At 33.9% G+C, this 12,001-nt stretch overlaps 1 protein-coding gene across 2 annotated transcripts in view; it reads left to right on the plus strand.

Annotated features, from left to right (window-relative positions):
* ENTHD1 (ENTH domain containing 1) overlaps positions 1–12,001 on the plus strand; it is a 105,671-nt gene that overhangs the window by 51,703 nt on the left and 41,967 nt on the right. For both annotated transcript variants that reach the window (XM_026017431.2, XM_072743140.1), the window contains exon 5: positions 5,917–6,037. In XM_026017431.2, the coding sequence (XP_025873216.1) occupies positions 5,917–6,037 (121 nt within the window). The remainder of the gene's footprint in view (positions 1–5,916; positions 6,038–12,001) is intronic.

Below are 12,001 nucleotides of genomic sequence, written 5' to 3' on the forward strand. Positions count from 1 at the left end.
TTGCCTTTTCCAAAAAGTCATATGGTTGGAATCATACAATATGTAGCCTTTTTGAACTGCTTCTTTCATTTAGTAATATACCTTTAAGATTCCTCTATGTCTCTTTAAGGCTTGATAGCTCATTTCTTTTTAATGTTGAATAATATGCAATTGTCTGGATATAAAGTTCATTAACCCATTCACATCCTGAAAGACATCTTATTGCTTCCAACTTATGGAAATTATGAATAAAGTTACTGTGAACAATTGTGTGCAGGTTTCTGTGTGGTCATAAATTTTCAGCTCCTTTATGTAAATACCAAGGAGTGTAATTACCAGGTTTTATGATAAATGTATGTTTAATTTTGTAAAAACCTACCCTCCCTCTTTAATGCTTTAATTTTTAAAATATATTTAAGTGTTATCCATGAAGAATTTATTTGATGAATTGAGAGTGGTAAAGATCCACCTTTTAACTTGTATTTTTACAAATGATAATCAATTGTCTCAATGTCATTTGTTGAACAATCCATCTTTTTCCATTGACTTAAATTGTGGCTTCTATCACATAATAAATTCCCATTTATGCTTAGGTCTATTCCTGGATTTTCCATTTGTTTATATTAAAGATGTGCCATTTTAAAGGTTAGCTGTAATATTAAAAAAAAGGAAAGAAGAAGTTACTCATAAAGGGAGAGGAAAATAAGGTGGAAAGGAGAAATAGAAGCTAGACTTCTTTGATTATACCATGTTTTTAGATTTGTCATTGGAATCCTGGAAATATTTTTGCATTATCATAAAACAAGATTATACTAAATAAAACAATCCTTTAAAATGTAACATAAAATTAAACAAATGTTCCTACATTCAGTTGGTATTTTTATTCTAAGACATTGGTATTTTTGACCTGAGATTATTGTGAGTATAATGTGGAATGAATCATATGAATAATTGTGTGATACTCCTATTTGTATCATCTTTGGTATCCTTGAGAACTAGGATTCTCAACATGGGGGAAAGGAGATATGAATGTAAGATGGAAGAGATTGTCATCACCTAATAGACCTGAACTGGATTGAAATTATATCAGTATAAACTCATGAGAAATCTTACTTGAAATTTTTGGGGAAAATAAACAAACTTCTAAATTATTTATAGGTCAAAGGGGAAGTCTCAGAGAAAAATTTACAATACATAGAACTGAATGAGAAGGGAGCACAACATATCAAAATATATGAGACACAGGTGAAATAGTGATGAGAGGGAAATTTATAGCACTAAATGATTAAATTAGAAAGAGGAAAGGTATAAAATCAATAATCTCAGTTTCTTTTAACAAAAACTAAGAAAAGCAAAATAAACCTACATGAAACAGAAGAAAGAAAATAATAAAGAACAGAAATTAATGAAATTGAAAGCAAGAAAACTATTAACAGAGAAAATGAATGACACAAAAAGCTAATTCTTTGAAAAATACAAAACTTACAAACCTCTAGCATGACTGACAAAGACGACCCAAATCACCAATATCAGGATGAAATGGGATATTACTGCAGTTCCTGTAGATATAAAAGGACAATAAAGAATTACTGCCAATGACTTTATGCTCATAATTTGACAATTTAGAAGAAATAGAACAATTTCTCAGCACAAACTACCAAAATTCAAAGAAGATGAAAAATAACCTGAATAGTTCTATAACCATTTTTTAAAAGGAATTTGTAATATAAATATGTGAAAAAGAAATCTCTAGGCCCAGATGGTTTTACTGAAGAATTCTATCAAATGTTTAAATAAGAATTGACACTATTTTCACACAAATGTCTTTCAAAAAATGGGAGGGAATAGTTCCCAGTTCATCTTACGAAGCAAGTATTATTTGCTACCAACCTCAAAAAAAAAAAAAAAAAAAAGACAGTACAAAATAAAAACCACAGACCATTAGCTCTCATGAAATTAGATGCAAAAATCCTCAAAAAATTATCCAGTTGAATCCAGCAATGTATTTAAAAAGTTACATACCAGGTCCAAGTAAAATTTAAGTGTAATTCAACATTTGAGGGCCAATCAGTGCAATTCATCATATCAATAAATTAAAGAAGAGAAATCATAGGATTTTGTCAATTGATGCAGAAAAGCATTTATTAACAAAATTCAAACCTATTTCTGTTAAAAACTCAACAACTAGACATATGGAATTTCCTTAAACTGATAAAGATTTTATCTACACAAAACTATAATAGCATCATTTTTCACAGTGAATACTTTCAAGATCAGGAACAAGGCCAGGACTTATTCAGAATAGCACTGGAAGTTCTAGCCACTGCAATAAGAAAAGGTATGTAAAATGTAGAGAAGAAAATAAAATTGTCCTTATTTACAAATTGTTTGCATAGAAAATCTCAAAGAGATGACAAAAACAAACCAACATCAAGTAGCTGTGTGGCTGAGTCAGTTGAGTGTCTGACTCTTGGTTTTGGCTCAGGTCATGATCTTGTGGTCATGGGATTGAGTCCCATGTAGAGCTCTGCACTCAGCACACAGTCTGCCTCAGATTCTCTCTCCCTCTCCCTCCACTCCTTCCCCTGCATGTGTGTGCTCTATCTCTCTAAAATAAATAAATAAATCTTAGGAAAAAACAAACCTCATAGAACCAGCAAGTGAATTCAGCAGAGTTGTAGGATATTAAGATCAACATTCATAAATGAGTTGCATTTTTATATACTAGTAGTAAACATGTGGAAACTGAAATTAAGACACATGCAATTTGCAGTTACTGCTCCAGAATGAAATCTTTAGGCAACAAAATATGTATAGAATCAGTGTGCTGAAAATTATAAAATACATAAAATTAATGATAAAATACTGATGAAAGAACTTAAAGACCACCCAAACATACCATGTTCATGGATTGAAAGACTTGTCATAGTAAAGATGCTACCAATTACTTATATGTTGAATGCAATTCCTATCAAAATTCTAGCAGTTTTCTTTTTGATACAGAGATAATAAGCTTATAAAGTTTATATGGAAAGGCACAGGTCCTAAAATAGCTAAGACCATCTTGAAAAAGAATAAAGTGGAACTAATAACTCTGCTTGATATTAAGCCTACTGCATAGCTACTTACTTAAGAGAGTGTGATACTGGTGGAGAGATAGATATTTAGGTCAGTAGAACAGGATAGAGAACCAAGAAATAGACCCACACATATATGGCAAATTGGCTTTTAACAGAGGAACAAAAGGAATTCAATGGAGGAAGGATAATCTTTTCAACAAATTATATTAGAACAATTGGACATTCACAGGCAAAACCATGAACTTTAATTTAAATATCATGTAGGAATTAAGTGGATCATGGACTTAAATGTAAAACTATAAAACTTTTTAAAAATACTGGATAAAAATCTTTGTAATCTAGGGCTGGCCAAAAACATGATCCCTAAAAGAAAAATAAAAGTTAGACATCCTCACACAAGGGTATAAAAACAAATTACAGCCTAGGAGAAAATATTTGCAACCCACATATCCAGCAAAGGACTAATACCTAGAGCATAAAAAATAAAAAACTAAAGAACTCTCAGTGTTCCTAACTGGTTCAGTTGGTAGAACAGGTGAGTCTTCATCTCAAATTCATGAGTTTAAGCCCCACATTGGGTGTGGAACCTCCTTTTAAAAATTTAAAAAAAAAAATCTCAAAACCTAACAGTTAAAAACCAAGCCACCCAATTAGAAAATGGACAGATGACAAGAACAATCTCTTCAGCAAATAGAGAAGGCAAATAAGCACATGAAAAGATGTTCAACATCATTACCTATTATGAATATGTAATTTAAACAAGTAATGAAATATCAAAATGGCTAAAATAAAAAAAAATGACAACACCAAATGCTGGCAAATGTGTGGAAAAATTGGATCACTCAAATATTATTAGTGGAAATGTAAAATTTTAGGGCTACTCTGGAAAATAGTTTGGCAGTGTCTTTTATAAAACTAAACATGCAACTACCATACAACCCAGAAATTGAATTCTTAGGCATCTATCCCAGTGATATGAAAATTTATTTTCATACAAAAACCTGTGAGATTTTTTATTCAGTGTTCACAGCAGCTTTATTTATAATAACCAAAATCTGGAAACCATCCCAATTTCCTTTGACACATTAAACAAAATGTGATATTATATCATGGATACTACGCAGCAATCAGCAATAAAAAGGAACCATTATTAATATATGAAATAACTTGGATGAATCCCTGGGAATTATGCCAGGTGAAAAAAGCCAATTCCAAAAGGTTACATCCTGTATGATTCCATTTATGTAACATTCTTCAAATGTCAGAATTATAGAAATGGAGAACAGATTAGTAGTTGTGGGGGGCAGGCTATGGTAATAAAGTATCAGAAAGGATCCTTATTATGATGGAAATGTTCTCTATTTTGACATTATCAATGTCAACATCCTGGATAATATTGTACTACAATTTTTAAGATGTTACCTTTAGGGAAAACTGGGTAAAGGATATACAGGATCACTATGTATTATTTCTTACAACTGATTGTGAATCTACAATGGTTTCAAAATAAAAGTTGAATTATGAAAAGTGGAAAATTGTTTGGAAAATGGTTTGGCAATTTCAATAAAGTTAAAAGTTAACCTATGCTACGACCTAGCCGATCTACTTCTGTATAAATATCCAGGAGTAATGAGTACATTTGTCCATGAAAAGATGTCTATAAGAATGTTCATAGTAACCTTATTCATATCATAGTAGCTGAAATTTGGAAACAATCCAAATGTCCATATTGGAGGAGAATGGATAAACAAATTGTGGCATGTTCATACAATGGAATACTTCTTATTAAAAAAAAGTATCTGATTATACTCAAAATATGAATGAATCTCACAAACATGTTAAACAATGGGAATCAGATACAAAAGCCTACATAGTATATGTTTGCATTCATAGGAAGCTCAAGAACAGGCAATCTCATTGATTTATGGTGGAAGGAAGAATACTGTGTACTGGTGGTGGAGGAATGGTATCAACTGGAAAAGAGCTTGAGGGAACTTTCTGGAGTGACAGAAAAGTGGCTACATAGGTATAATCATCATGTTAAAACTTACTGAGCTCTGTATTGAGGTTAATGTAGTCTATGTTAATTACACCTTAAATAAATACTGCAGAACAAATCTCTCTTCATGGGGGATATAAGACATGTCAACCCATCCCACTGTGGAGACTTTATTTGAATCCTCTTGTAAGCTACAGAAAAACCTATTTATGGCACTTAGGAGAAATTGGAAAGATAGATTTATAATTGATGACATTAAGGAGTTGTAAAGTTTCTAGGCGTAAAATAATAATTATTATATTAAAGAATTTTTGTCATGTAGAGAGATACACCAAAATAAGTGATATAGCTAGGATTTACTTCACAGTAAAACAGATGAAGAGTAATAGGATATAAATGAAACAAGACTGGCCATGCATTGATTTGTTGTTTAACCTACATGATTGGATTATCATCTATTTTTTTTTACTCCGTGATAAAAAGTTAAAGTTTTAAAATATGAATAAAAGATATACACAGGTAGCTTTATTATAACCAGTAAAACAGAAAAATTGGTTTCTGAGATCGTATGCTCTAAGAATGCTCAAAGGGTGATAGAGACAGTTAATGCCTCAAACAGAATCATTGCTTACCTGCACCAGCTGTCTTCATCAGGGAGTGAAGATCTTCAAGGGTAGAAAACCACCATGTACTAATGTATAGCTAACTTACATTTGAGTTCTTTCAGTTAAAATGTATTTATGTTAACATATATAGACACATTGTATCTCCATAAATTGTCCATCTACTTTAACAAATTGAAGCAGTAGGATTAATTTTTTTTTTTCAAACTTCGTGTGTTCTCCTGTTTTCTTTAAGGACCTGATGTTATTTTATGAGGATGACCCAAAGCCACTTTTGCCGACAGTCCCTCCTTCCATTATCTCATCAACTATATCATCAGAAGGGCCAGCAGACGTTTGTAACCTCTGGGATGCAGGTAAATTCTATTCTTTAGAATTTCATTGATGACATTTAGGAGTTGTGAAGGTTACTCAGAAACATGAATAAGAAACATTGGGCAGGAATTGCTTTTCATCAGATTTTATTTTGTGAAATATGGCAGCAGTGGTTTTAATTTAACTTCGATAATTAGGGATGGGACCAACATGGATGAATTCAACCCACACATGATCCTGTAATCTTATTTTACCATTTGTTTCAATGTTTTTTTTCCCCTTCATTTTGCTTTTTTTTTCATTGTTTCAAAAATTATTAACTGCAAACCTCAAATCTCTTGTGAATGGTTTAAAATGCAGAAAAATTAGGGTTCATTTTTTCATTTCTATTAACTTCTCTTTGATAAAGTTTAAATTATGACATTTTTCATAAGCAAGCATTAGATGAAAATGTGAAAAACAAGATGCATAGCATCCCACAAATTGGCTAATCACCTCTTGAATAATTAGTGTTAGAGAAGGTACAGTATAAAATGATACAAACTGGCCTCCAATGAATTACATTATCAAATTCAAACTGGGCTCTGCTGCTACTCAATTTCTGATTGATTCATGGTGGAGCCACTTCATACTTTCTCTATTCTTCAGAAACTCAATTTTTAATACATTCTTCCTCTTGCTTTTCTCAAAAAATAGGACTCAAGACCCTCTGCCAAGATGAGAATGAAACATTCTCATTAGTATCGTTCATCCCCTCATTTATCTTTGCTTTTATATTCATCCAAGCATCCTTTCCCTCACTGCAGAGGTGGCTCCTTATGTTCTGAGTTTCATCTTCTCCCTCATCTTTGGGCCACGCGCTGTGATTTTCTCCATATATAGATCCCCAATATCCAAAATATAAAAACTGTAGTTGATTAGAATAGATTTATTTTACAGGTTCACATTTATATAATTTTTCTTATAAAGCTAGTCATGAGAATGATGAGGAGGATATTTCAATAAACACAGAACACGAAGTTGTGGGTTATGGTGATATTTGGAGTACAAGGATGGTATTACTCACATGGATAATTAGTTATAAGTGGTTACCATTTTTAAGACAGCTTGCTCTGTATTCTTAGAATACACTTTATGTAAACTGATCCAGATCCAGAAGCTTGAAAGAAGAATGGTAAGGAAAACGTTTTTTTGTGATCTAATATCCCCTCATATACCCCCTCCAACATTTTAAAAATAGACTTCATCTTTTTAAAGCAGTTTTAGGTTCAGAGTAAAATTGAGTGGAAGGTACAGAGATTTCCCTATATGCCCCTGCCCCCAAACAAGCACAACCTACCCCCCTACCAACACCTCATATTTGTTGCCATTCGCAAACCTACATTAACGCTTTATTATCACCCAAAGACCATAGTTTACATTAGCGTTCACTCTTGATGTTGTATGTTCTGTGGGTTTTGACAAGTGTCATAAAGACATGTATCTACCACTATAGTATCATACAGAGTATTTCACTGCCTGCAAAACTTCTGTACTCTGCCTGCCATCCCTCCCTTCCTCCTAACCCCTGGCAACCACTGATATTTTAACTGTCTCCATAGTTTTGCCTTTTCCAGAAAGTCATATTGTTGGAATCATACAGGAGATAGCCTTTTCTGACTGACTTCTTTTATTCAGTAACATGCATTTAAAGCTTCTCCATGTCTTTTCATGGCTTGATAGCCCATTTCTTTGTAGTGCTGAATCTGCTAGGATCTACTAGGGTATTTATCCATTCACCTGCTGAAGAACATCTTGGTTGTGTCTAAGTTTTGGCAATTATAAATAAAGTTGCTGCAAACATCCATGTGTGTATTTTTGTGTGGAAATAAGTTTCCCCTGCCAACTTTATAATACAAGAGAAATGGAATATAAATGAGCCTAAGAGGCAGGCCTTATGAGGAAAAAAAGTCACAAAACATGTTACTTGGTTGGAACTCATCTTAATTGGAGGAGTTTTTCCTATTTTTGAGTCTTCCTCCCGCCCCCTGCCCCATCTTTCCTTCACACCAATCTCAAAGATATCTTGCTAAAGTGCAGCCCTAAGCATTTCACTTCCCAGCTTAAAAATTTTCCACAGTTTTCCACTGCCAATGGTATGTCTAATTTTTTTATACTGTCATATGAGACTTTTCATGGCCTGATCCCAGCCAACCTTTGTGACCTCATCACCCAATACTGCCAATGTTCACAATGCTCTACAACATTCTATTACTTGTATAATTTCTTCTCCTTAGAAAGTCTTTGTTCCAGTTACTTCGGCTGTGTAACACATTGCTCTAAAACTTTGTGGCATAAAATAACCATTTATTCTGTTCATGGATTCTCTGGGTCAGGAATTAGGACAGGGCACAGTGGGAATGACTTATCTCTGCCCCATGACGTATGTTTGGGCCTCAGCCCGAGGACACAAAGGCTGGGGACGGGAATCATCTGAAGGCTCGGGAATCATCTGAAGGTTCATTCACTCATATGTCTGGTAGTTGGTGCCCACTGTCAGCTGGGGGCCTCAGTTTCTCTCCACATGAGCCTCTTAGTGTGGTCTCTCCACATGGGCTAGTTTGGGCTTTCTTACAGCATGGTGGCTGAATTCCTAGGGTGAGCATCCTGTAAAAGAAAGGACCAAGCAGAAGCTGAATGATCTCAAAAATCATGCTGTGATACTTCCTTCCCATTCAGTTCATCAAAGCAATCACAAAATCTTGCCCAAGTTCAAGGGGAGGGAATGTAGACCTCCACCCATCTATGGACAAGTGTCAATGTCATATTGAAAGAAAAGCATAAGGGATGGTGTACAGGCATCTTTGGAAAATACAATCTGCCATAGTCCTCCATCAAATTATGGATGCTTGACAAAATCCTATTCAAACAGGGAGGCCTGGCTCAAATGTCACAACTGGTATAAAATCTTTTCTACATACCAGTTTTTCCTTTCACTGTGTTCCCATCGGACCTTGCCTAAAACCTTAGATTCAAATTTATAGTTGTGTACCATTTTATAAGTTTTATTTATTTGTAATTATATAAGTAATAAGTGAATATACCCTTATTTTTTTTAAGTTTTTTTAAAATTTTTGTTTATTTATGATAGTCACAGAGAGAGAGAGAGGGAGAGAGAGAGAGGCAGAGACATAGGCAGAGGGAGAAGCAGGCTCCATGCACCGGGAGCCCAACATGGGATTCGATCCCGGGTCTCCAGGATCGCACCCTGGGCCAAAGGCAGGCGCTAAACCACTGCACCACCCAGGGATCCCAATATACTCTTTATTTTTAAAATTCAAACAATATAGAGACAAAATCCTCCTTGACTGTCCCTTACTCCAACACAGTTCCCTCACCAGAGTTAACTATTATTATCAATTTGTTAATTACTCTCCAGGTCTTTCTCTGTGCATATACATATGTACGTGTATCTTTAAAAGTATGTAGAACTGACTTTATTTTGCTTTAGAATGTTGTTCTGTATTTTTCTGAAACTTTTTCTGTTTTTTTTTCTTTTTTTCTTTTTCTGAAACTTTTTAAAGCAATATCACTTGGTGAGCCTTCAGTGTATTCAGTCAGTATTTAGAGATTTACCATATATTTTTTAACTCCTATATTGCCTGGATATTATAGTTTATTTCCCTGCTAATAGACAGTGTTTTTATATTTTTCACTATTACAAATGGTGCTTCAGTGAATAGCTCTGTGCATATATGTGAGTGTTTCTTTAGGGTGGATTCCTAGAAATAGAATCCCTGGGTCATAACATATGCCCATTTTCATTTTGCCAAATAGCCCTTCAAAATATCAATACCAATTTACATCATCTTGCAGTTTATGAGTACTTATTCACTCATACCCTCACTGGCACTTGATATTTTTCAAGTCTTATATTTTTATCACTTTGGAAAAGGTTGCATTGCATAGTAGGTATAATTTACATATTTCCATGTATTAACTGGGTATTTTTATTTCTTCTTCTGTGCATTGCCTGCTTATATCCTTAGTCTGTTTTTCTTTTGGATTGTGTGTTGTGTTTATTTAAATTAAATGATTTTGTAACATTTTTATATATGTTGTTAACCTTAAGAATAAAAACTGCCTGTTATTTCACCAGCAAAAATGGGGCTATTTGGGAATAAAAGAATTTCAATCCAGGACAAACAAGTGGTGGCAAAACCTAGGTGAGTCCGAGGAACAAAGGAAAGGTACACTTTTTTAAGGAGAAAAAGGGATAGTTGGGAAGGCTGTTATAGGCTAAAAGTCCACTGGAGTCATTTGAAAGTTCCAAGTATGGTGGCTTCTCATTGACTGAGCTGTTGTTGGGAGGGAAAGAGAATCAAGAAAGTGTCTCTTCCTTCACCAAAATGTATGTGTAGTATGCATATGCAAGGTCAAGGTCTCTTCCTGTTGCATCTGCAATTGACTAGAATGGTAGGGCAAGAGCTCCCCTGAGGAAACCTTCAGACTTCATTTTAGTGAAGGTCCCCATTACTAATTTTCACAGTTACTAATCCTTTTCTGTTACTTATGTTGCAAATATCATCTTCTAGGCTATGAGCTGTCTTTCAGATTTCTTTATAGATTTTTGTTTTGTTGTTTTTATAGAAGTTTTATGTAGTTTATATGTATTTTTATTTCCCTTCAGAGCTTTTGTTTTTGTAAATTTATTTTATATTGAAGTATAATTAATATACAGTGTTATATAAGTTTCAGGTGTATAAGATAATGATCCAACAATTCTGTACACTACTCAGGAATGCTCACCAGGATAAGTATAGTCCCCATCTGTTACCAGGAAGCATTATTACAATATTATTGACTGTATTTCCTGTGCTATACTTTTCCACTCCATGACATTTATTTTATAACTAGAGATTTGTACCTCTTAATCCCCTTTATCTGTTCCATCCCCCTACTCACCTCCCCTCTGGCAACCACCAGTTCTCTGTATTTAAAAGTCTGTTTTTTTGTTTGTCTCTCTGTTTTTTGTTTGCTCCTTTGTTTCATTTCTTAGATTACACATATGAGTTAAATCATATGGTATTTGTCTTTTTGGGGGTCTAACTTTCAAAAGAAGACATCCAGATGGCCAACAGACACATGAAAAGATGCTCAACATCGGTAATCATCAGGGAAATGCAAATCAAACTCACAATGAGATATCACTTCATACCTGTCACAATGGCTAGAATAAAAAAAAACACGAAATAACAAGTGTTGGCAAGGATGTGGAGTAAAAGGACCCCTGTGCACTGTTGGGGGGGAATGTAAATTGGTGCAGCCACTGTGGAAAGCAATATGGAGGTTCCTCAAAAAATTAAAAATAGAAATACCATATGATCCAGTAATTCCACTACTGGTATCCACCCAAAGAAAACAAAAATAGTAATTCAAAAAGACAATTCCATCCCTATGTTTACTGCAGTATTATCTGCAATGTTCAAGATATGGAAGCAACCAAAGGGTCTATTGATAAATGAATAGATAAAGTAGATGTGGTATATTAGAATGTATCTATTCTGCTCTACTATCATCAGTACCATGTCAAGTTTTTTTGTATTGTGAAAAGTTTGGGAACATACTTATATGAGCCTCCTGCTTCTCATGGACAAGAGTTACTCTAGGACATATATTTAGAAGTGAAATTGCTGATCATTCAGTATGAGCATCTTCAAATTTACTAGATAATGCGGAATTGTGTTCCAGAGTTTTAGTTGTCCTCATGTCCTCACCAACCCTTCATATTGATGTTTTTGGAAAAAGAGAAATTGCCAATCTATTGAGTGAGAATTCGTACAATATTTGTACTAAGGTGGGATTTTTAAAATTATGAAATGGAGCATATTTTCATATTTGTATGGTTTATTTCATGTTACCTCATTTGTAAAATGTCTGTTCATGTCTTTTGGCCATTTTTCTATTTGATTTGGTTGTTTTCTTAATTGATTTGTAGGAATTCTTCATCTATTCTGGAAGCTAAA

The sequence above is a fragment of the Vulpes vulpes genome, chromosome 16 (assembly GCF_048418805.1).
Source record: "Vulpes vulpes isolate BD-2025 chromosome 16, VulVul3, whole genome shotgun sequence".
NCBI lineage: Eukaryota > Metazoa > Chordata > Mammalia > Carnivora > Canidae > Vulpes > Vulpes vulpes.